General features: G+C 42.6%; 1 protein-coding gene across 1 annotated transcript; it reads right to left on the bottom strand.

Annotated features, from left to right (window-relative positions):
• Positions 1-93: 93 nt before the first annotated feature.
• On the bottom strand, positions 94-26,850 carry RAB23 (RAB23, member RAS oncogene family). The gene is made up of 7 exons (XM_055406115.2): positions 26,603-26,850; positions 20,545-20,764; positions 17,859-17,944; positions 7,793-7,949; positions 6,232-6,314; positions 5,034-5,126; positions 94-3,315 (listed from the first exon to the last, which is right to left on the bottom strand). The coding sequence occupies exons 2-7, from the start codon at positions 20,697-20,699 to the stop codon at positions 3,176-3,178; spliced, it is 714 nt and encodes a 237-aa protein (XP_055262090.1). The 5' UTR covers positions 20,700-20,764; positions 26,603-26,850; the 3' UTR covers positions 94-3,175.

The raw sequence follows: 26,850 nt of genomic DNA, 5'->3' as shown, positions 1-26,850 counted from the left end.
CAAATACTTCAAAATGAATACATCACATTCAGTTTTCATTAAAATGTAGGTACTTTTTCACACTGGGGAAAAAAAAACACTCAAGCTCCAGACTGGTTTTATATATTTATATGTCTTTTCATAAAAAGCAGTTATAATCTGAGGACATTCATGGTAGTTTCAATACCAGCCCAAGTCCACCTTATGTAAATCTCTCCTCTCATGAGAGACATTAATTCTTACTGATAACTGTAGCAAAGTCTCTTGATTTGTCAGACTCATCTGCTATCATCAGGTTCACTATGAGTTAAAAGATTTTTTGTTCCATCTTTTTCTTTATCAGCAGAGAACCAGGTTTTCCTCAGGTGCTCAAAGACTGTCAGCATCTGGGAATCCTCCCCTTCCCATTCACTCCAGTTCAGCCCAGGACTGCCTTGTTCACGAGATGACTGCATGTGGGACAGATTTTCATCAATCAGTTCATTTTGTTTCCAGAGAAACACACCCTAGTGACGGGAGTAGCTCAGCAAGTTACCAGTCAACTATTTGAAAAGGAGGCAAGAATCTGACAGTCTTTAAGTTGGGCTGTCAGGTCCTGCGGCTGAGTCCAGGATCTCAGAGGAGAGCCCAGCCTGGACTCCGGGCACAGAGTGGTCCTGCCCATGCACGGCACTGCCAGCTCTGGGGACACTCAGACCAGTGTGCGCTCAGGCCATGGTGGGATAGGCTTTTCTTGGTAATGTTAGTTTCACTTGGTTTTGAAGAAGTATATGAGTGTTGTCAACTTTGGGCAGATAAAAAGGAAACCATTTAGCTTGATTTACTATAATTCTGTTGCTTCATGTGGGCTATTCTATATGCTGTTAATTCAATAGGCAGACTGAAAGAGGAAAAGAAATCCTGAGCATTCTGACACAAGGCGACCACACCGCAGCTGAAGACCAGCCACGATATGGAAAAGCGTCTCAGCGCACAGATGCTCAGTGTCCTGGGCCCTACTGCTGCAGCAGCCATGGTGCAGAAATTAGCAGTTACTTAAAGAATTAAAGGTCTCAGGGCAAAAAGATTTAGTGTCAATTTTGAAGCTTTTGCAAACTGAGAAAGTAACTTGGGGCTGATTTTGGGGCCTATTTAATTAACCAATTATAGTTAGGTAAAATACAGAATTGCAAATTAAAAATTCAAATGTGTAACAAAGATCCCAGTTCTCCTTAAAAAAATAAAACTACATAAGATTATATTACAGATATCAAGGGAACTGCAACCATCATCAGAGATTACATTTTTTATATAGAAAAATAACAAACTTTTACCCACATACATTTAATTAATGTGAAATAGAACTACAACATTTTATATAGTATGATTTTTCTGCTATAAAGACTGTTTGCTGAAAAATACATTTTGTGCAAAAATTAAAGGGACTGTATTTCCAGAGAGTAGAAAAGGGAAGGTGAATTGCCAGTGGGCACCCAACGTCAGGAACAGGGTTTTCTCCAACACCTACCCCACTGCCAGCAGTGGGAGTGGTGACAACTGGTGACATAAAAATAAACATTTTATATTACTTTGAAATAGATAATGCCAGATTATTTCAATATTATGAAAAGCAAACATTCACTCCTGACCATTTAAAGACATGCCCTAAAAAATTCTATTCCGTTCTCAACATTAATCTGGACAGGGAGATGACGGTGGTGCAGATGGCAGACTTAAAGAGAAAACATACAAAAGGAATATATAAAACATTATGCACTTGGTACAAATAATGAAAAATGACTTCGTGACACACTTTCTAAGAAAAGTTATTTTCACATATTTTTAAATCCTGTAAAGACCAGGTATATGTTGCAAGGGGTTAAAAACAAGTCATTGATGAACGATAACCAGTTTTAGTACAGTTCATGCAATTATTTATCTGCGTTGGAAAGCTACTGTCCAAATCACAAAATGTATGCTCTGCCACATGAATACATACTAAAATCACTTCTTGCATTACTTTGTATTTGGTGCTGACAGAGCTCTTGAGAAAGTGCTATACAAACTGAAGGTTATAGAAATTTTAAAATTATAATCTGAAAAAAACATACAAAAATGTGTAAACAAAAAGAAGCTTTAGAGTTGCAGGGCATTATAAAATCCGTAATGTGGTTTAAGACAAAAAAATTACCTCTTGTATGTTTAAAAAAATTGCTAGTATAATCCTAAAAGTTCTGAATTGTGTTGTCAACAGAAAAAGGCCCTGGGTGTGGGGTGGCCACGCTGCCCAGGGCAGGGGTCCTGCAGCCGCCAGCTCGAGCCTGCCACCCATGCGCAGGGACGTGGAAAAGATCCCGTGACCAGTCCCACCTGGGAGGGGCTCCAGCACTAATGCACTTACACTCCTCTTTCATCTACCGTGTTAGAGAGGAAAGCTGCTTTTAAAAGAGATTATCCACAGTATAAATTCTGGTAAAGCACTGAGAATTAGGTATGAGATTTTTGGCACAAAGCACTTTTTAAATTCAACCTCATTTTGCAAAATATCTATCTGGAATTTCTCATTTGGAAATAAAAACTTAGAACATACACATAAGTGTGTAAATGGTTTCATGAATGAACAAGTTAGATTCCATGTTTCCTTAAACACTGCACATACCTTCCTTTACTCCAGAACCAGGGATCTGCGTGCACACACCTCCATGTTCCACATATACAGACAGTGCACAAGTAACATCGTAAAGAACACACTAACGCAGCCTGGCAAGATTAGGGCTCGCCTTTCAATATTATTCTTGTAAGTACTCAGAGTCAGTATTATTTCCCAGAAAAGCTAGATGACCAATTTCAGAAAAAGAAGGCCTGCTGTCTTTTCTTGACCCCTAATATTAAAATCTGTACCAATATATTTAGGCATTTCACTTACGTGTTTCTGCATTTCAAATTCAGCAAAACCTGTTTTTGATGTTTCTTATATCACTCCTTCAATAACAGGAGAAGCTTCGTCTAATGTAAAAAAATTAAACTGTGTCCATAGGGCAGTGATTTTTCAGAGATCTTGCTCCATTCTGAAAAGCACTGCAGAATAACGTTTAAGTCTGACAATTTTCAGACAGCCAATTAGGTGCAAAGTCTGCGAAACGTCGTGTAACATACCGTGATGGCCGAATGTGTCTTACTGCACAATGTAATTCCATTGCCTCCTCCCTGAGGCCTGTTAGGGTATGCTACAGCTGCTGAAAGGATTTCGGTTTTTCTTGGTCCTCTGTCTGTTGGGCCTGAGGTTGATGACCTCTCCACCATTTAGGGCACTTGAATTCTGACCCGAGTGACTCCCAGCAGACGTGCTGAAGACCCCTGGACAAAGTGAGGGACAATACACATGTTGACACTGATGGGCGCAGGCTCATCTACTCAGTGTGCTCCCAGCTTCCTCGTAAATTAGCGACATTTGCGAGTATTTACAATATGAAGCTTTTGCTTCACTTCATTCATTTTTAATAGACAGTAAGAGAGTTCAAGTTCAAAAGGAACCAGGAGGGTGGCAGTGGAGTCTCTCCCCCCGGTCCCTCAGAGCCCCTGCAGTGCTGCTGGACACACATGTGGGGTCAAGGGCGCATGGAGGCCTTCCTGCCTCTGCTGCCCAAAGGCAACTGTCTCTGCACACTCCTCTCCTTTCAGTAACAATCTGTTTTGGAATCTGAAATCTGTATGATCACTTTAATAATATCACTTACTAACTTCCCATCACAGAACTTCCTCAATAGCACCTGTCTTGTTACATGTCACATTATAAAGACACCGCACAGGTAAAAGCTGGCAGTGATGGCAGATATTTCTGTCCAGGCTGAAACACTGGCAAAATGGTCTGCAGATCCTCAAAGTGATGAGCAGACAGAAGGGATAAACTAAAGAAAAACTTTCAACTGTTACAGTTTTCATTTTGCACTATGAGGGTCCCACAATGTAGTCTCCAATCCATGAGCTATTTACCATTCGTGATACACAAGACTCTGCCAGAGACACTCTGGGCAACACAGTGACAGCCAAGACTGTTCCCGCCCAAGAGGCTTGACCTCTGAGGGGTGCAGTGAGGCTGCAGGACACGACGTTCGGTGTCACAAAAGCGACGTGAGGTCCCTCAGATAGCTCAAAGGAAGGGCCAACCGCATCCAACTCGTAAGAAAGGGCAAACAACAGGAAGGAGGGCCTGGGCCCTGGACACATCCTGCACTCAGGTCTCTGTTCGTTTAAGAGAAGTGAAGGCCATGCTCCAGCCACAGTCAAGAGCTTTGGACACAGACCTCGAAGGATGCACAGTTTCAGACAGAAGATGGGAAGGGGAGGCCATTCTTGAGGGAAGAGCCAACATGAGCAAAAGAGAAGACTTAAGAAACAGCAGGCCTTCAGTGGAACAGTGAACTAGGTACGTGATGGAAGGGGCCATGAGGCTGCACAGGAAGGGTGGACCCAACGGTCTGCAAACGCTGGGCTGCGGCGAGCCTGCACTGAGTGCGCTCCACAGACTGGAGGAGTCAGGGAGGGCCCAGGAGGCCGGACACGACCGCAGCCCGGGCACGGGTCAGAGCACGGAGGGTCTGACAGCAGGAACACAGGCAATAGAAAGGTGAAGTAAGAAAAGTCAGAACAGGTCAAGAAAACGCCGTGTGGGAACGCCATGTGCAGGCAGGGGTCCTTAGGACAGGACTGGTGCCTGTCCCCCCAGAAATCACCGTCCAAAGTCAGACACGGGCAGGTGGTCCCTGCTCCCTGGCGAGCACGACACTCTGCTGGCATCACAGGCTAAAATCAGGCTGGGTACTGAGCAAGGCGGCGGGAAAGGGAAAAGGTGCTGAGACAGAGCAACTGTCAAATAGGAGAGACCTTTAGGAAATTCCTCAGGTAAAAAATCTTCTAACTCAATATACCTTTAATAAGAGAGCTGATACTCCTAATAATCTCACATTTCTTTAAGGACATGAGCATACTGTATCTTTTTTTTTTAAGTAAATATGATGATAAATGGAAAATAAATCTGCCGAGTAAACATGGGGCTAAACTTTCTGGGTACTTACCAATTTTGTTACTACTTGAATTCATTGATTCTGGATTCTCAGCTATTTGTTGTTTAAGCTTTTGAAGATATTTTTCAGCCAAATATTTAAAAACTAGAATGAAAAAACCAGAAACCTCACCAGGTCAGTATAATCTGTGCACATAAAACCTGTTGTTTTACATCACTTATATTTACGTTTACGAAACAAATTTAAAATTAGAAATTCACAAATGAGTTGAAAAAATTCAACTTCTAAAAATTATCTGAATAATTACCTAATTATGATGGTAATACCAATAAATACACAGTCACATTTTATTAGTAAAGAAATAAAATAGCACTGTAGTCACTGGCTCTTTAGTTTTAAGTATACCTGAATAGTGATTAATATTCAGCAACACTACTCTGACTCAGTCTTAAAAAGATGCCTCTTTCTTTAGGTGAGAAGTATTACTTGGGACACAGAAACAACAATCAAGCTGCAATCCAACAAAATAAGTAGCAATTCCAGAATAAGAAAAATAACCATCATCCTTCTCCAATCCCAGAAGGTAGGAAATGCAAGTTAAGGTTGCCCTAACTGCCTAGTGGGGGTCCACTGCTGTGTCCAGGACAAGCAGCAACATTAGAAGGCACGCTTGAAAAACACACATACACACACACAGTCAGTTGTATGTTTAAGGATAAAGAACAGAACAAAAGCCCACTGGAATTCTGCTGTAGAGTAAGAACTATTCAAAGACATTAGTCAATAACTAAGGACTCAAACCCAGAGCAGCATCAAGTCTTTACACTACTTGATGACACGTAACAACAAGAAAAATCCTATTCTCATTACAAATAAGACTTCTAGAACTTCTCTGGTGGCACAGTGGGTAAGAATCCACCTGCCAATTCAGGGGTCACGAGTTGGATTCCTGGTTGGGGAAAGTTCCATGTACCACAGAGCCACTAAGCCTGTGGTCACAGCTGCTGAGACTGCACCCAAGAGCACTCCATGGTGAGGGAAGCCTCCACAATGAGAAGCCCGTGCAATGCGGCCAGAGGGCAGCCCGGCTCCTCACAGCTAGAGAAAGAGCCAGCACAGCAACAAAGGCTGGTGCAAGCAAAACTAAATAAAAACATTAAAAATACAAACATGATTTCCAAACAACACAGAGAAAAGGCATAAGAAGAAAAACAAACGTCTTGCCATTAATGTTAAGAAGGCACTTTACCTTCACTGACGTTCAGATCCTCCTTCACTGAAGTCCTGTAGAATCTCAACTTCAACTTTTTTGCCAGTGCCTCGGCTTCCTCACTACACATCAAGTTTAAAAAAAAAAATGCAAGTCAAGGTACTTTCTTAGCATTTGTTTTATTACATTTACTGCATACAGCCTGAAGGGAAGTCAGTGTCCGAGGTGGGAGGGGTCAGTGCCCGGGGAGGGGGTGCAGGGGGTCAGTGCCCAAGGGGGGATGTGCCCGAGGTGGGAGGGGGTGTGTGCCCGAGGGGGGGTGTCAGTGTCTGAGGAGGGGGTCAGTGCCTGAGGAGGATTTTCAGTTGTCATTGCTCTTGGGGGGTAAACACCAGCCATCTCACTGTAATTGTAAAAGACACTTTTCCATAAAGTCACTAATTCTAGCCTTAGAATAGCTAAATATCACTTTTTTTTATCTAATACTAATTTTCTCTCTTCTATTTTTAAAAACACTTGAATTTAATTACACTCCAACAGTCTTAACTGCATTACCTATTTTACTCTTATTGGCTACAAAACTACTTTGCTGCCTAAGCCAAAGTCAGTATGCTCAAGTGTCTCCAAGAGAAGACCCCTAATTCTAGTTTCATCACAGCTGCTGACTCTCTAAAGGGCTCCCAGAGACTCCTCTGCCCACACTGCCCCTCCCTGATCAAGTTGGTCTGTGTCATCAATAACACAAGTGTGTGACTCAGATTCCCTCATAAGCGTGCTAAGAGGCACTGCGGCTTTTTTGCCTTTCCCTCTCTGGGATCACATGCCTGGAACAGAGGCTGCCACACCATAAAGACACTCCCAGCTCAAGAGAGGGGCCTCCTGCCTGGAGCAAGCAAGGGCGCCAGCCTGACAGCAGACCCCCTGCCCCAGTCAAGCCTTCCAGTGACCACAAGGCCCCAGCAGCATCTTGACAACAACCTCATGAAACACCCAAAACGAAGCCACCCAGCTGAGCCACTCCCAAATTCCTGCCCCACATAGACTAAGAAATACGTTTGTTGTCTTAAACCACTAAGTTTTGGGCTAATTTGTTACATAACATCAGGTGACTAATGAACATACCCCAAAAAATAAGGTAAGAACCAGGCAACTATTTTCAAAGTCAGCAAAATGTTAATAATGCAATAAACTAATACTTACAGCGAGAAATTCTCTGGATGCCAAACGCTGTTCACACACGTGAATATAATGGGACTGAGTATACAAACAGTGTGAATCTGAACTGCTTACCTATTTAAACTTATCAGTACACTTACGCTAGATACTAAAACAGACAGACTTAACACTCATACTCAGAATAGACTTGACTGCACACAGAGTTGGACTGAGTTGCAAGGACCTAGGACTCTAAAAGGGCCTCCAAAATGTATTCCTTTAATTTTCTTTACTTCTGATTCAGTGTGAACTTTTCAAACCAGTCACACAACAGCTCACAAAAAAATGTAAGTATAAGCCTGTCTTTTGTAAGTCTATGCAAAGAAATAAAATAGGTTTTAGCTTTCTAGAATTACTGCCACCCCCTTAACAATAGCCACCTTACTTCTTTATACAAGAGTCGTCCAGGAGATCGATCTTGTTTTGTACGAGTGCAGTTGGTATGTCTCCAACTTCAGCCATCACTTTCTCTCTCCAACTGGAAATGGCTTCAAAAGATTCCCTGTCTGTGGTAGAAAATACAAGCACACAAGCCTGGGCTCCTGTAAGGTCACAAAATAAAAGTGTTATTGACATTAATGAAACAGTCCTATGCAGGGTACAGGCAACTTTTATGCACTCCAAATGATTTTTATGTAAGTAAATGTTGAACTCATCTTTGTAGCACTGCTTATTTTTTAACATATAAACTCTATTTTCTATTTCAAAGAACCAATTTTTACCAAGAGCAGTGGTTCTCAAATTTGTGCAAGTGTCAAGGTGCCCTCAAAATTATACACATTCCTTGTGAAATACCATGAAATACTAATACGTTTAATGATACCATAAGAACCAGAGAGAATAGTAAACTAGGCATGAATAACAAGCTGTTGCCAAATTCTTCCTGTCAATACCTGTCACTTTTTTCTTAATTTCCTTCAGTGCAGATTTAAGAAAAAGCACAATTTTCTCATTCTATTTACTTTCAAAAAAAATCTGTATTGTTTTATTTTAGGAGAATACCAATGATGCTAAAGAACACAAATTAAGAACCAATGCCAGACTTCCCTGGAGGCACAGTGGTTAAGAGTCCGCCTGCCAATGCAGGGGACAGGGATCCAATCCCTGGTCTGGGAAGATCCCACCTGCCTAGGACCAACTAAGCCCAAGTACCGCAACTACTAAAGCCGGCACGCTCTAGGGCCCACGAGGTGTAACCACCGAACCCACATGCTCCGACTACCAAAGCCCGTGTACAGAGAGCCTGTGCTCTGCAACAAGAGGCCACAGCAATGAGAAGCCAGTGCGCCACCACTGGAGAGTAGGCCCACTGTCCCCGCGTGCAGCAACAAGAGCCAGTGCCGACAAAAATGAAAATAAATACAATAGTGTCCACATGCCAAAAAAAAAACCAGTGTAGCACCAAGATGAAGTATTTATATATAATAGAGAGGAAGAAAGTTTTAGTTTTTCATCCTGTTCAACTTAATTCCCCTATCATACTCACTGACAATATTTTAATCATCAACTATCATCAGTTCAGTTCAGTTCAGTCGCTCAGTCGTGTCCGACTCTTTGTGATCCCATGAATCGCAGCACGCCAGGCCTCCCTGTCCATCACCAACTCCCGGAGTTCACTCAAACTCATGTCCATCGAGTCAGTGATGCCATCCAGCCATCTCATCCTCTGTCGTCCCCTTCTCCTCCTGCCCCCAATCCCTCCCAGCATCAGACTCTTTTCCAGGGAGTCAGCTCTTCGCATGAGGTGGCCAAAGTATTGGAGTTTCAGCTTTAGCATCAGTCCTTCCAATGAACACCCAGGACTGATCTCCTTTAGAATGGACTGGTTGGATCTCCTTGCAGTCCAAGGGACTCTCAAGAGTCTTCTCCAGCACCACAGTTCAAAAGCATCAATTCTTCGGCGATCAGCTTTCTTCACAGTCCAACTCTCACATCCATACATGACCACGGGAAAAACCATAGCCTTGACTAGATGGACCTTTGTTGGCAGAGTAATGTCTCTGCTTTTTAATGTGCTATCTAGGTTGGTCATAACTTTCCTTCCAAGGAGTAAGTGTCTTTTAATTTCATAGCTACAATCACCATCTGCAATAATTTTGGAGCCCCCCCCAAAAATAAATACAGTCTGACACTATTTCCCCATCTATTTGCCATGAAGTAATGGGACCAGATGCCATGATCTTAGTTTTCTGAATGTTGAGCTTTAAGTCAACTTTTTCACTCTCCTGTTTCACTTTCATCAAGAGGCTTTTTAGTTCCTCTTCACTTTCTGCCATAAGGCTGGTGTCATCAGCATATCTGAGGTTATTGATATTTCTCCTGGCAATCTTGATTCCAGCTTCTGCTTCTTCCAGCCCAGTGTTTCTCATGATGATCAACTATCATATTAGGTTGATAATATCTAATTTTAAAAATAAGCAGCAATCTTCTGGAAGAGGGTTTTTATAAATGATTAGCTCTTGAATCAGGCAGCCTGGTAACAAAAGCAGGTGACAGGAGAAAACTGTCCTGGAGTCAAAGAGGATTCCTCACTGCTACTCCTTCCTTCCAAATCCCTCAGGTGTGAGAGTTTCCCACCACTCACAGGCAAGACACAAATACTGGGCTACTAGGACACTCTGAGGCCAAGACAGTTGCTTATCCTGAGGGAATTAGGCAGAAAGCCAAAGAACAATTAATGAAGGAAAAACTGGTAGTTCACTATGGCTGAAAGGCAGATGCTTCCCTCCACTACAACAGGCTTAAAACCAAAGAATGAATCAGTTATGCGGAACTCAGGGCTAGGGGACAGGCAGACGGAGACACACCCCGAGACTTTCCCAGGGCTGAAGGAGAAAGCAGCTGAAGAGGCCACACTCGCATACTGGACAATAAATTTATGCTTAAGAAACCATTCTTTGCTAATAAAACTGTTAGCTTTAAACATAGGATTTTATATCCAGTCAAGTGTCATTTAAATTTGAGGGTCCAATAGGGTTATTTCCAAGTATACAAGGTCTCAGTCACAAAAAACAAACAACAAAAAAAAGCATTCAGAGCAGAAGTATGTAAACAAAACAAAAACAGAAAACAAGCAACAAAAGTCGAAGCAGACAGCACCAGAGATAAGGGCAGTAAGGATGATTAAGAAAAGCACAATTTTGTTTTTAAAAAATCGAGGATCAAAGGATAAAAGTCTGTCCATAAAACTCAAAACTGTTTAGTGGGGGACTGTGTGGAGAGAGCCCACAGGACTGGGAAGGGGCACAGTGCCCTCTGAGGAGGAGGAGGGACCTGGACCCAATCCATCCACAGGGAGCTGGGCGCAGGAGAGCTGGGGGTCCCCCACCTCCAGTACTGGCTGCAGGGGTGCTCGTCTGCCCAGGCCTCAGAGGACGCCTGGCTTAGTGAACCCCCTGAGGACCTGACACCTGGGGAAAAGGGTGGTAAAAACGTCAGCTTGTCTCCCCGGCCCCTAACGAGGGCGGATACCCAGCTGCCCGCAGCAGTAACCAGCTCATCACTGCACCCTCTGTGGATGGCTCTCCTTCTTTCCCTGGCTTCTCACTTCTACACCCACACCCACCCCATGTGTGGGTGTGTCTGTGTCTGTCTGTCTGTGTGGGTGTGTGAGTGTGTGTGTCTGTCTGTGTGTGTCTGTCTGTAGGCGGGTTGTAAGCCAAGACAGAATCTTAAGCTAAAGGCAATCACCCTAAGAATAAAAAGAATGTGTGACTATCAAACCAAAGGAGAAAAGTAGAATTATCCAATTTTAAATGAGAAACTACCAAACAACTGAATAGCCCTACAAAATTACAAAATTTGAACTCAAAGGAAAGAAGTACCATAGCAAGAGTAATTCCAGAAAAAAATGGGACACAAATCTCTGAAGCAGGAAGGTTCACCTGATAGAAGCCTTCAGAGTGGATACTGTAACCACCTCATCTTTTTTTTTTTTAATTTGTAATACAATTACCTTATATTTGTATAGCTGTTTAGAATTTACCCATTTTTAAGCTACTTGAACATCTCATCTTATTTAACCCAAATATACTATCAAAAAAAAAACCACAAAAAAGACCACCCAGATTACTTCTGCAGTTATAATAATCCTGACAAATATGGGACAACTAGTTATTTTACCTCCCTCTAACTGAATATTTTATCCATTCATACAGATGAAACAGTGATGCATTATGGATATTTAAATTTAGGAAAACCCAAAAAGCTAAACAAACAAAAAAGCCCTTTCTAAAAGACACTAAAAAAAATAAAAAATAAACTAAAAGAAGACTCTTCTTACAGAATTTTGACTGAGGTACTGACAAAACAGATGACAAATACCAGATTCCAAAATGTGTGTGAGAAGATCATTATTTGCCAAACTTACAAAGAAAATGGCTACAAATCGATTATACAAGTCTGGAACTCCCTCAAGCTCTTCAAGGATTTTTTTAAGAATTGAGAAGTAGAAAGGCAGGAGATCCTCGAAGGATTTCCATAAAGAAGCACCGCCCGCATCCAAGCTGAGAAAGCACGGGACGGTAGGACCAGCAGACAGAGCTGCATCTGCGGGGTGACTGTGCCGCCACCAACAGCAGGACCAACAGCACACGTGGGTCTCACACAGGCAGAGGTGAGCTGCGGCCAAGACACAAGCCGGCGCAAGGCCACTGCAAACCACCGCCAACAGGGCCACTGCGGGGCACGGGGAGCTGGCACCAGGAAAGGTGGAAGTGGAGCGCTGACTCCCACAAAAAGGAAGTCAGCTGACAGAATCAAGGACACATTAGTCCCCTAAGACCACAAAGCACTGAGGAAGCCAGGACAAAGTCCCAGACAGAAAAGTACCTGCCACCATCCACATACAGAGGCCCCGGCACCACCCCACCCTGCCACCCTTCTCTGTGCCCGCTCCAGGGGCCTCAGGGCCCAGCCCGCTCGGGAGGAACTGGGAGTGAAGCCATCGGCATTCCCCTCCCAGACCACAAGGCTGGGCCCAGAGGAAAGGAGACTTAACTTACATTATCTGGCTATTCCTACTACCAAATTGAGATATGTGTATGACTAGAAATCACTGAGGCGGCTGAGAAAAATTATTTAAGAGTGACCAGGAGTTGGCCTGGATGGGAGGTGAGTTTGGGGGAGAATGGGTGCATGTACGTGAATAGCTAAACCCCTTTGCTATTCATCTGAAATTATCACACACTGTTTATCAGCTATGCTCCAATATAAAGTTAAAGAAAGAGCGGCCAGAAGAGACGTGAGATGAGGGTACTGTCAAGGAAACGCCTTCTGCTCCTACCGCTGCTCCTGCTGCTAAGTTGCGTCAGTTGTGTCCGACTATGCGACCCCACAGACGGCAGCCCACCAGGCTCCCCCATCCACGCAAACATAAAGAGGGGGCGAGACGCAGCCGTGTGTCACTACCTTCAGGAGCGATGCCTCTCCAGCATACCAGCTGTAACTGTTTTTTTTAATGTGTTTATTATTCATTGGAGGATGACTGCTTTCTGATATTGGGTTGTTTTCTGCCATATATCAATTAGAACTATATTTAATTTTTAAATGACCATGAAAAAATAAACTAAAATGACCCCACACTGCTCTCCATTCTTTTTCTTCCTCCAGCCCCTAGCTCTGTTAGTGCAAGACATCTTTGGAAAAGTTCATGTTTTAATTTCTCTGTTGACACTGAAAGGCAGCTAGTGTCTTCTATCCATATATTGTACAAAGACCTTTATTTTCCTCCTATTTAACATACCTTCAATACTACCTACCCTGAAAACTGGAGCACTAGAAAAGTTTCTTCAACATCATAGCTAACAGTAAGTCACCCATAAATGGATCACTTCTAACAGTTAATAAACTACCCCACTTACGCACAGATCAGAATACAGAGCTCTGAATAAATTTTTGGTGTCAATGACAAGATCACCAATAGCAAGTATTTATTCCTCATTAACAATATCATTCCAAAAAAGTCACCACATTTTCATACAATTCAGAAAATACTCTCCAAGATACATAATATGCAGTTATTTCTGTCCTCAAACCACTGACAGATACTGCAAGACGGTCTGCAGGCTGGTCCAGAGTGGCTGATGAGCAGCATCAGTGTCACCTGGGAGGCAGTGGAAATGCAGACTCTTGGAGCCACCTGCAGATCTACCGAAGTCAGGCTGCATTTTAATGAGCTCCCCAGGGTATTCCTGTGCACAATCAAGTTGAAGAAACACTGCTCCAGAGAACACTGGAAAAGGCCACTTGGAATCACAAGGCTTTAAAAACACTCTTATAGATATTACTAAGGATTTAAAATTCTGGCTCCTATTTTTTTTTCACACTTTATAACCTAAAGCACACAAATTATTCAATGAACCAATTTGTCACAGATTCCATGCTCATGTAACTTCAAAACAAACCTGACACTTGAAATCTAATTCTGTTATTCCTTAATTCTTGTGTTTATTATAACTTACAACCAGTTTCCTGTCCAGAGCTATTCAATTTCCAACAATTTATATTCATTTATATTTGTGAAATAAAGTGTTTTTTTTTTAAGAAAAGAAGTGTTTTCTTCTACTTATGTGAGTTCAGTTTAGTTGCTCCGTCATGTCCGACTCTTTGTAACCCCATGGACAGCAGCACCCCAGGCTTCCCTATCCATCACCAACTCCCAGAGCTTGCTCAAACTCATGTCCATTGAGTCGGTGACGCCATCCAACCACCTCATCCTCTGTCGTCCCCTTCTCCTCCTGCCTTCAATCTTTCCCAGCATCAGGGTCTTTTCCAATGAGTTGGCTCTTCGCATCAGGTGGCCAAAGTATTGGAGCTTCAGCTTTAGCATCAGTCCTGGCAATGAACATTCAGGACTGATTTCCTTCAGCATAGACTGGCTGGATCTCCTTGCAGTCCAAGGGACTCTCAAGAGTCTTCTCCAACACCACAGTTCAAAAGCATCAACTCTTAGCACTCAGCTACTTACGTGCATAATCTCAAATAACAGGTCTTAAGTCTAAAACCTCATTTCCATATATTTAGTCAGAAGCATTTTTTTGTGTGTGAGAACCAAGTCACAGTAAAAAACTAATGAAAATCTCTTCTATGTTGTATGCAACTTTCTAAGTATGGTTTCTATTGCCAAGGGTGGACTTTCTTAAGAGTTTAAGAGGAGTTATCTGGAATGCTAAAGGCTTCCCAATATGATCTGCGCTCTGTTCTAACCTACTGACAAGGAAATCACGTTTCCACATGCTTCACTGTGCAATTAAGCCAGTATTCTAAGAACATAACAGTGCCTTGGAGCAACAATCTTGCTGTAATTTAAATGAATTATAATATTTTTTTAAATATCATTTTTATGTATCTTGAATAACACATTTTTAGAATAAAAATTAGTAGGTCATAATTTTTTAAGGCATAGTGTTTCAGTCACTGAATCTCCATCTGAACTCATTCAGCCCACCTTTTCTCCCTGCTCCTTATTTCTGCTTAATTAAATCATCACTGGAATCTACACTAGAAGCAGATGTTACCTGGTGCCAAGCTGTCATCCACTGCCCCTGCCTCTGAGAACCCCTCTCCCTCTCTGAACAGCAGCCTACAGTTTAGGCAGCCAACCCTACTGTCTGCCCTGGGGAGGCCATGTGTGCACCAAGCCGATTAGGTTAATCACTTTCCTCTGACTTCTCACTGTAATCTGGTCAAAGGTGGTCTGATCAGATAAATGCTCTGAACTTTTGATGCACAGTTGTGGGTAACCTTGGTTCCTGAAGGATGTGAACAAAGCACTGTAACCTTGTAGCCTAAAAGAAAATCAACATGAGGAGGAATCCCACATGGGGAGGGGGCCAGCCAGGAGATCAGCAAGACTACCATCCCAACAAACCGCAACTGAAAGCTACTCCCACTAACAAGTCAACAGACGGTAAATAAGTCAGTCTGAAATAATTTTCAGTAGCCAAAAGCATTCTTATGGAGGCTCACAAAAAGCGTAAAAGAATGTTCAATATGTCAAATTTATATAATGTTGCTACTATTTGTTCCTCAATTCAAATAGGGATGTGAGGGGAAAAAAGCTAAGGCTTAAGACCTGGCTCAGTATCCACCCTCTGCCATTTTAACAGAGTTGGCTAAAAAAAGTTACATTTTAAGAAAAGCTTTTAACAGATCTATTTATACACTTACGATAGCTTTAAATTAAAATGTTAAATACAGGGAGATCAAATCTGTTCAAAGTCTTCTAGTCCAAATGAAACAAAGGGAAAAGAAATTTGAATATCACCCACAGTAAATTAAGATGTTCAGTTCGGTTCAGTCGGTCAGTCATGTCCGACTCTTTGAGACCCCATGAATCGCAGCACGCCAGGTCTCCCTGTCCATCACCAACTCCCGGAGTTCACTCAAACTCATGTCCATCAAGTCGATGATGTCATCCAGCCATCTTGTCCTCTGTCGTCCCCTTCTCCTCCTGCCCCCAATTCCTCCCAGCATCAGGGTCTTTTCCAGTGAGTCAACTCTTCGCATGAGGTGGCCAAAGTATTGGAGTTTCAGCTTCAGCATCAGTCCTTTCATTAACATGTAAATACTAATAATTATGGGTTCTCTTTTTAGTTTCTGGCAAAGAATGTCTTTTGTAAACATATGAAAGAGAATTGGATGATATATGCAGAGTACATCATGCAAACGAAATGCTGGGCTGGATGAAGCACAAGCTTCAATAACCTCAAATATGCAGATGACACCACCCTTAGGGCAGGAACAGGAACTAAAGAGCCTCTTGATGAAAGTCATAGAGGAGAGTGAAAAAGCTGGCTTAAAACTCAACATTCAAAAAATGAAGATCATAGCATCCAGGCCCATCACTTCATGGCAAACAGACAGGGAAACAAGGGAAACAGTGACAGATTTTATTTTCTTGGGCTCCAAAACCACTGCAGATGGTGACTGCAGCCATGAAATAAAAAGACACTTGCTCCTTGCAAGAAATCCTATGACAAACTTATATAGCATATTAAAAAGCAGAGACATTACTCTGCCAACAAAGGTCCATCTAGTCAAAGCTATGGTTTTTCCGGTAGTCATGTATGTATGTGAGAGTTGGACTATGAAGAAAGCTGAGCACCAAAGAATTGATGCTTTTGAACTGTGGTGCTGGAGAAGACTCTTGAGAGTCCCTTGGACTGCAAGGAGATCCAACCAGTCCATCCTAAGGGAAATCAGTCCTGGGTGTTCATTGGAAGGACTGATGCTGAAGCTGACACTCCAATACTTTGGCCACCTGATATGAAGAGCTGACTCATTTGAAAAGACCTGATGCTGGGAAAGATTAAAGGCGGGAGGAGAAGGGGACAACAGAGGATGAGGTGGTTGGATGGCATCACCGACTCAATGGACAAGAGTTTGAGCAGGTTCAGGGAGTTGGTGATGGACAGGGAGGCCTGGCGTGCTGCAGTCTATGGGCTCGCAAACAGTTGGACATGACTGAGCGACTGAACTAAACTGAACAAGTTAAAACAAGAAGTCTGTGACAAACTGGATGAGCCAAGTTAAAAAAATTAACAGATAATAATGAACACAGTCTTATGGCAAAAACTGGAAAAAGGGTTATAACCTCAGCTGCAGTGGAAATTAAAATATTTTTAGCTACCTGGTCTTTTCCTTTAAATTAGGGACCCAAATAATCTCCTTAACTGTACAATTCCAACATTTTCTCCTTTTTATTCATATACAAATCATTTTTCACATTTGACCAGTTCTTTTTTTAACTTTATTTTGAGATAATTGTAGACTCACACAATTGTGTCTTATTAGAAATACGTAACGGTAATTACTTCCTCAAAAAATAACCACACTAGTGAAAAAGTAATACTGACAAATCACAGTGTTAAAAGCTTAAAAATAAATAATCCAACCTATTTATTTCTCACAAAAAGAATACATTATATACTAAGAATTTAGAGAAAAAAGCTAGGTAGGTAAAAACAGGGATTCTGCCCACAATTTAGTCTTCGGTCCTATCAAGGTAGCTCTTTCCTTTCACTTGTAACTCGTACTTCTCTGAACTTGTGCAGCCCTGAAAAGGCTTTACCCACACACGTTAATGTCAAAACAAAATGCCATTTTGTTTGCTGGAGTTTTCCTTTTTCTTATATTAGTTTCCATTCTCTGACTATATAGTCATTTCCCTGGAGTCAGAGAAGACATTTCATAGTTTCTGACTTACTAGGTCTGGGACTGCCTATATGAGTCATGTAATTCTAAGGCAGAGACAACAGTCTATTGTATAAAGTATTATTTACCACCCAACAAGATCTTTATAAGAGTAACGGCCTGGGGTTTTAAAAAATACTTTGAAATTAATTTAAATATTCTTAAAGAGAAATCCTTCTATGGGGAACAAAAAAGGCAAAATTCTTTGTTCAGCCAAAAGAACACATTCAAACAGACTAAAGACACTCACAATTTACCTCGATAGTAGGCCTTGGTTATTGCATCAAACTCCTCCTGACCTGCTGTATCCCATAACATGAGCCTGACGTCTTCGTCATTAACTCTGAAACAAGAGATGAATTTATTTTATATGCAAAGGAAATGTCTTTATTTTTAAAATCTGGAGTTATTAAAACTACATTGTGGGCTTCAATCTGAAAAAGTCTAAGTGCTTTTAAGTGCTGACACCATTAACCACAGTGAGAGCAAAGGGTGAAAGACACCCCCTAACGCTGTCACTTTACACGATTTGGAGTTACCTGTTGTGCTGGCTCTAGGACTAGCATCAGAGGGGTCCACACCTGCAGATTCAACCAATCGCAGACAGAATGTATTTGGAGGGCTTCTCGGGTGGCTCAGCGGTAAAGAAGACATGTGTCCGATCCCTGATCCTGGGAGATCCCACGGGCAGCAGAGCCACCGAGCCTGCGAGCCACACTCTGGGGCCTGTGCTCCAGAACCAGGAGCGGGAACTTCCCAGCCCGCGCACCACAACCACTGAAGTCACGCCCTAGAGCCTGTGCCGCACAAGAGAAGTCTCCGCGATGAGAAGCCCACGCACCGCAACTAGAGAAAAAGCCCACTCAGCAACAAAGACCCAGCACAGCCCGAAATAAATAAAGTTATGTTTAAAAAATGTGGGAAAAACTCTAGAAAGTTCCAAAAATAAAACTTGAACATGCTATGTGCCCAGCAACTACTCACGCAGCATTTACCTTGTATTAGACGTTATAACTAATCTGGAGATAACTGAAAGTCTATGGGAACACGTGTGTGGGTTAACTGCAAATACTGTGCCATTGTGTACACGGAACTGAGCGTCTGTGGAGGCTGGTGTCCATAGGATCCTGGCCTGTCCTGAGAAAGCTTCCTCAGGTCAGCTGCCCCTCCAGCCGCCCCACTCTAACACGCAGAGACCAGAGAGAGAGGACGAAGCAGCTCACCACGCTGGCCCCTTAACGCAGACACTGACTGTTCTGTCGCACCTGCTGTCTTACTCACAGGCAACAGTCCTTTTATAGAGCCACTGCCAACAGCAAGTCAGCAAGTCCTGAACCACAGCTCTGAGCGAAAATACCCGGCAAGGGGCCTTCAAGCTCGTTGTTACAACTGCATCAACCGATCAATATATAACTTCTTTTTCTGCATTGCTCTGTTCAAAGACACCTTATTTAATATATATTGCTGATTCATCGACTTTGAACTCATGGCCAACAGCAGTATTACTGGTACTTGAAAGAAGCTTATCTAACACATGTGTCTCCTCCATGAGGCACATCACTGCTCACCTGACAGCACGTCAGTTCTAGGCTTGGTGCTGTTTTAAACAGCAAAACCAACAAAACACACAAAAACAGAGCATGAAAAGGCCACTTATGGACTTATGAGAGGTGAAACAAAAAGGTGGAGGTTGTCTCGTTCAGCCTCAGCCAGACCTGTGTGTGCAGGTGACGCAAATGTTTTGAGGCTCTGTGCATGTCCATGAATGGGGTCCCAAGTCTGGGGTTGTAAATACATTTTAGCAAGTAGTGAATCGGAACATACAAAGTCCACAAATAATGAGAAGTAACTGCATACTTAAAATATTAATATGGAATCTACAAATAATGAAGGTCAACTATATACTTAAAATATTATTTTGGTCCGATAACAAGTACAAAAATAAACATAATCAAGATTTAAAATGAATCCTCTTAAGACATCTAAGAAAGGAAGCAAAAACAGAAGTATTTTTAGAAAAAAGGTAAACAGATTATAAATTCAACAATTTTTAAAACAATGAACACAATTATCTCTGATGCTAATGTCTGGGACAGTTAAGTCAGATTTGTTTAATGTTACTTATTTCTCTGTGATAAATTTTAGTTTGTCTCCTACAATTTAGAATAATCTCAAAAGTTCTCAGGACTAAGGACAAAAATTGTTACTTTGATGTGTTTTAGAACTGGATTTCTTTTTCACCGGCGTATTTAATCCCCTCAAACCTTTCTCTTATTTCTTTAAAGTAAAAATACATTATTAATTCTCCAACTTCTACATAGTCCTGTCCAGTTTTAAAAAAGAGAAGAGACATTCTATACAAACAGATTCCTTAATATATAAGAGATGAAAATTACTGTGAAAGGTAACATTCCTTCCAAAGAAAATCGTGGACAGAAATCTCAGGAGAATCAAGCACTCCTTTCTGTTTAAGAAGTGCCTATGATGGGATTTCCCTGTGGCCTGGTGGTTAACAATCTGACTTGCAGCACAGGGGACACGGGCTCAACCCCTGGTCAGGGAACTAAGGTCCACAAGCCACGGAGCAACTGAGCCCATGTGCTGCAGCCAGAGTCCGTGCGCCGCAGTGAAAGGCCCCATGTGCCACACCTGGAACCGACACAACCAAACAATGAATAAAATGTGTTTAAAAGTGCCCAAGGTGCCACCAACAAATATAAAACAGATATAAGCAGAAAAAAAGAGAGGAGGGTAGCAAAAAGGAAGAAAAAGGAGAGAGGAGAGGGAGAGATGGAGGAGGGGAAAAGACGGTGAAGACACACAAAGGAGTGAGTGACTCAGCACTGTGCCACCGGACACCCAGCGTGTGTGCTGTAGCCAGTCACCATCATCGGACACCGCTCATCAACCAAACCCCAGAGGATAAAGTTGCCAAGTACATACTGGATTTGTCGCTCCAAAAAATCAACTCCAATGGTTTTCTTGTAGTCTTTTGTAAAAATGCCTTTGCAATACCGCTGAATCATACTTGACTTTCCAACTGCACCATTCCCTACAACCACCATCTTGATGGCCACTTCCATATCTTCCTCCAACATTTTTGGAGTTGAAAAGGTTTCTGTGCCAACTTTAATTCCAGGTGATTAGATCTTCTCTCTCAAACCTGTGGTTTAAAATGAAATTATTTTTTTCATGACATAAAAATAAGCTATAATTATTTTATCAAGAAATAATCAAACTGAATTCCAAGGATTTGTTTCCATGATGAAGAGCCTCCCCTCCCCACTCTGTTCATTTAACTTAAATTCTCTGAAAAGAGAGACAATAATATTCACTTTTGAATCTTTACCAATAGCACAATGTATGACTTTCAGGTACTGATAAATGAGTGGATTCTGCCTTTCACAAAGATTAGACTATGGGCTTTAGAGTTGAGGCCTGATTTAAAGTTGCCTTTTACCAGTTCTGTGCTCTTCGTGAAATTATTGCTTATCCTTTTCAAGCTTCAGTTTTCTGAAGATATTTAACCTCACAGGATTGTTGACTGATACATATAAAGCACTGAGCACAGTGAAAGTTAAGCATTCAAAAAATGGTAGTTTCATATACCCTAAGAAATCCTCCATAGATAGTTAACACCAAATAGGAAACAAATACAAAGTCTAAGGAAACTGCTCATCCTCACTGGTGATAATTAACATCCCTAGATCTGCACCCAAAAGAAGGGTTTTGTGTAATACCATGCAACCAAGTGACGGCATCCAGCTCTTAAGTCACAGTACTTTAGTATTCAGGTTACAATCAATCCATTACACATAATCTTGTATCACACATTTTCTTCCTTTACTTTCAGACTAGTTATAGTTATTCACACAATGAAAGTAACAGTACGTGTACTGTGTGCATTTTAGACTGAATGAACAGTCTAGACCCTCACAACAGAGGGCTCATTTTTTCATATTTGTTAAAATTATTAATGCTATTTATGTTCCTACCTACTTAACTATTATATTCTAGCTACCTGAACCAAAACTTCATTTATACAACCACTACACTAAACATGTCTGAAATGTGAAAAGCATTCCTTTCTTTGTCCCTAATGGAGTCTCAGTAACTGGCCCTAGTGCTTCATAAACTTGCATGATTTAAGCAGCATCTAAAAGCACTTGTTAAAGTACAAGTTCTAGGTCTCCACTTCAGACATAATTAAATTATTAAAACAACCTAAAATATCAGAACAAAAGAAAGATGACAGAAGCAAAAATATGGTTAAATACAGAAAGACATCCTCTTGAATGTTCTACGTTACATTTGACAGTTGAAAGAAAAATCATAATACTGTTCGATGTGGTTTTCAATATACGTAGAGAAAACATTTAAGACAATTATTTATACATGGGAGAGGACACAAGGATGTGAAGGGAGGTAAGGCTTCTATACTTCACTTAAGCTTGTAAAATGCTGACACCAATAGACTGCGATAAATTATCTACATGGCTAAAGTTACACAAAGAAATATTCAAAAATACTAGAAAACATGATAAAACGAAATTCTAAAAACACCATAAAAATATCAGAATGTAATTGACATTTATAGAGCTGTCCACACAACAGCAGAACAGTCTTCAAGCACCCACTGAACATGTATCAAGACAGGACATAGTCTAGGCCATCAAACAACCCTCAACAAAATTAAAATAAAGAGACCACAGTGGAATCAAACTAGAAGTCAGTAACAGAAAGATAACAGGAAAGTCTCCAAGCATTTGGAAACTAAAAACAGACTTCTCAATAATCCATGGGCCAAAGGAGAAGCTCAAGAGAAATTTTAAAAATAACTGAATTGAAATAAAATGAAAATACAATGTGTCAAAAGTTTGTGGGACACAGCTAACATAGTGCTGAGAGAAAATTTACAGCACTAAATGCTTACCTCAGAAAAGAAGAAAAGTCTCAAAGCAATAACCTGAGCTCCCACCTCAAAAAACTGGAAAAACAAGTGCAAAATAAACCCAAAGCAAGCAAAGGGAAGGAAATAATAAAGAGAAGCAATCAATGAAATTGATATAACAATTAGGAAAATAAAATCTGTAACTTTAAAACCTCAAAAAGAAAGCTCCAAATTCAGGTGATTTCACTGCAGAATTCTACCAAACTTTTCAAAACGATATACAATCCCCACAGAATGTAGAAGAGGAGGAAACATCCCCTAACTTATTTTATAAAGCCAGCATTATCTTGACACCAGCACCACAAAGACAGTACAAAAAAGAAAACTAGACAAACAGTCCCTCATGAATATAATGCAAAAATCTTCAACAAAACATGAGTAAATCACATCCAGCAATGCATAAAAAGAATAACCAGGACCAAATGGGCTTTACTTGGGAATGTAGGCTGTTTCAACACTCAAAAATCAATGTAACCCACCACATTAACAGAGTAAAGAAGGACAACCCCATCACCATATCAACCAATGCAGAGGAAATATTTAACGTAATTCAACATCCATTTGTGAGAAAATTTCTCAGCAAACTAGAAAGAGAAAGGGACTTTTTCAGCCTGATAAAGGGCATCAATTAAAACACACACACACACAAAAACCTACAGCTAACATCATACTCAATTCTGAAAGACAGACTGCTCTCCCCCTTAGAGTGAGAACAAGGTCAGGATGTTCACTCTCACTACTCCTGTTTATCATTAGGCATAGCCAGAGCAATAGCAACAAAAAGACACAAAGTGCTTACAGTTTAGGGGGAAACTATCCCTACTCACAGATGACATGATTGTCTATGGATTGTCCAAGGAATCAAACAAACAAACAATCCTGAAACTAGTAAGTGAATTTAGCAAGGACACAGGCTACAAGAGTAACACACAACACTGAGCTGTATTTCTAATGTCCTAACAAGGTATGATTTGAAGCCAAAAAAAATTTAAATGATATTTACAATAGCGTCCTCCCAAAATGAAATTCTTTGATATGAAACAAATTCAGACACGCCTGAGTGACTGAACTGACTGAAAGTTGGAGAAAATCATACCACCCAATTTTAAGACACTATAAAGCTACATTCATCAGAAAGAGTGATACTGGCAAAGAGAAAGATACAGAAATCAACACAGCACAGGCCCAGCACAACAGAGGGCCCAAAACAGACCCATGAAAACACAGCCAGCTGATTTTCGACAAAAACTCAAAACTACTAAATGGAGACACGGCAGTCTTCTCAACAAACTGTGATGGAACAACTGGACATTCATATGCAAAAAAAGTAAACCTTCCCCTAAATCTCACACCTTATACAAATAATTCAAAATAGATTATAGATCTAAATGTAAAACTTTAATATCTAGAAGGTGAAAACCTTCTTGACCTGGGATTATGCAAAGCCACCAGAGAAGCCCCACCAAAAGATGTACAAAAGGAAATATAGATAAAGTAGATTTCATCAAAATTAAAAATATCAGCTCTGTGAAAGATACTGTTGAAACAATAAAACAAGTTATAGACTGCAAGAAAATAGTTGCAAAACATACCTAACAACTCGTATCCAGGACATATAAAGAACCTTTAAATGTCAACATAAGAAGCTACCAAATTTAAAAATAGGTAAAAGTCTTGGCCAGATATTCACCCAAGATTATATACGCCAAGTAAGCACATGAAAAGATATTCAACAGCTTTGGCCATTAGTTAAAGACACACTGGGCTCCGTTGCTGCGTCCCACTCTTTTCAACCCCACAGACTGCAGCCCACCAGGCTCACATTCTTTCCATGAGATTTCCCAGGCAAGAATACAGGAGTGGGTTGCCATTACCACTATATGCCTATCAGAATGGCTAAATTAAAAAATCCAACCACACCAAGTGCTAAAGAGGAAGTGGAGCAATTGGAACTCTCACATTTTGCTGGTGAGAATGCAAAATGATAGTCACACTCTGGAAACATGGGTGACAGTTTCTTATAAAGTTAAACATACTTTATGTGATCCTACAACCCCAATCTTAGCAGCACCCTAGAGAAACAAAAACTTATGCTCACACAAAAACCTGCATAGGAATGATTACAGCAGCTATAGTCACCATAAACTAGAAACAATCCAAACGTCCTCCAGTGGATGCATATCCATCCACCAGAATACTACTCAGTAATAAAAAGGATAAGTTGTTGATACATCCAGCAACTTGAAGGAATCTCAAAGGCATTATACTGAGCGAAAGAAGCTTACATGTTGTATGATTCCATTTACATGAGATTCTGGAAAAGATCAGTAATTGCCAGGGGTTGGAGTAAGGGGGAGTTTATGAGACGACAGACAGCGTGAGTGGTTGGAGGTGACAGAAGTGTTCCATACCCTGACTACTGCGGTGGTCACATGAATCTAAAATTCACAGAACTGCACACTCCCGAACAAAGTCCACTTTATCACATGATAATGTTTAAAAGAATAAAATGTAAAGAAAAATAAATGGAATCAGATCTTAACACAGGCAGTCCGACCCTTGTGATTATCAGCCACTCACTTCTCTACAGACTAAAAAGAACTATACCAACATAACCAAGTTCTTGCTACTGCTGCTGCTAAGTCATTTCAGTCGTGTCCGACTCTGTGTGACCCCATAGACGGAAGCCCACCAGGCTCCCCTGTCCCTGGGATTCTCCAGGCAAGAACACTGGAGTGGGTTGCCATTTCCTTCTCCAATGTGTGAAAGTGAAGTCGCTCAGTCGTGTCCGACCCTTAGCGACCCCACGGACTGCAGCCTACCAGGCTCCTCCATCCATGGGATTTTCTAGGCAAGAGTACTGGAGTGGCTTGCCAGTGCCTTCTCCGGGAAAAAACCACTGCTACTGCTACTGCTAAGTCACTTCAGTCGTGTTCGACTCTGTGCGACCCCATAGACGGCAGCCCACCAGGCTCCGCCATCCCTGGGATGCTGCTGCTGCTGCTGCTAAGTCACTTCAGTCGTGTCTCGAAATCCCTAAACTGAGAGGTTAAAGCAAAGTCCAATATGGGGCGGGGCTTGCGGTGAGGGGTGGGGCTTGAGCCAAATCAGAGAGGGTCAGGTCTGGGACTCCACCGAAGAGGATCGAGCCAAAGACCCTGATGCTGAGCAGAGGGAACGTGGGGACTCCGAATAAGGGGAGGGAGAAAAGTGTAATTCTGAGTATAATACCTTAAGAGCTTGAGAGTAACACTGTATGTGTGTTCTATTCCCAAGTTTAATTTTACAAACAACAGCAGCACAATACGTTAGAAAAGAGTTAACTCAATGATCAAAACAGTGGTTTTTCCATCACTGCCTGTACTTCAACACACGTATGATTGATTATACTTATACAATCACGGAAAACCTTCTCAGGTTCACTGAAGTTACCTGGAAGATATCCTCACTTGTATGAAATCTAGAGACGTAACAGTCCTTCTCAGACTGTAAAGTCACTTGTCCGGGCCGTGACAGCGAAGCTGTCGCCCTATCACACCCTCAGGGTCCGGAGCCTGGGGTCCCCGCGGGAAGCGACTCTGCGGCGCCTGGTGTCAAGGGGAGCGCGCAGCCGGCTCAGCCGCATTCCAGGGGCGCCTCGGCAACACCCCGGGCAGCGTGCGGCCGGGCAGGGAGGGGCCCGCTGCCTGGACGCGGTCTGGAAGCCGGGGTGGACTCGGGCCCTTTCCCAGCCAGCCGCGACCCGCACTGAACGGCCCGCCACGTCCAGGGAGACCCGGGCGCGGGGAGGCGCGGGGGGCAGACGGCAGCGCGGGGAGACGAGGGCCCGGGGGAAAGCGGGACTACGCGGGGAGAAGGGAGCGCGCGGAGGGGCGGGAAGACGGGGGTCGCCGCCGGGCCCGGGCCGCTCCAGGCGTGCGCGCGACGGCCGGGTGGGAGCGAGCGCCCGGCCTGGAGGCCGCGCCGCCCCCGCGCAGCCCCCGGCGGGCGCGTCCCGGGCCGCTGCGAGGCGAGGAGTGGCCGCCGGCCGGGGCGCGAGCCGCTACTCACCCTCCCCGCGCCGCCCGCCGCCCGGCGCCACAACGCCTCCGGGGCGCGGCGCAACCGCCGCCTCGCCGCGTCCGCCGGCCCCCGGCCGGCCGTCCGGCCGGCTCGCGCCCTCTTCGCTCTTCAGGAGTGGCTGTGATGCTTCGGGAACTTTACTGGCAGCAGGGCTCGGAACGGGCGGCGCGAGCAACCCCGCCGGGAAGGGCCGGGTGCGGGCACCCAGCCTCCGCGCGGCCCGGCCCCTCCGCGCT

Source organism: Moschus berezovskii, chromosome 23 (genome assembly GCF_049115385.1).
Source record: "Moschus berezovskii isolate FMDL1 chromosome 23, NW_MosBer_1.0, whole genome shotgun sequence".
NCBI lineage: Eukaryota > Metazoa > Chordata > Mammalia > Artiodactyla > Moschidae > Moschus > Moschus berezovskii.
The sequence above is the reverse complement of the archived record's forward strand: the minus strand, read 5'-3'. Positions and strand labels throughout refer to the sequence as shown.

Excerpts from the sequence above, each read along its gene's own strand:
- RAB23 (XM_055406115.2), bottom strand. The coding sequence starts at position 20,699 with ATGTTGGAGGAAGATATGGAAGTGGCCATCAAGATGGTGGTTGTAGGG. Across the intron at positions 6,315-7,792 it reads GACGACTCTTGTATAAAGAA|TGAGGAAGCCGAGGCACTGG; the intron begins GTAAGGTGGCTA and ends CTTGATGTGTAG. Across the intron at positions 3,316-5,033 it reads TTCAAGTAGTAACAAAATTG|GGGTCTTCAGCACGTCTGCT; the intron begins GTAAGTACCCAG and ends CACTTTGTCCAG.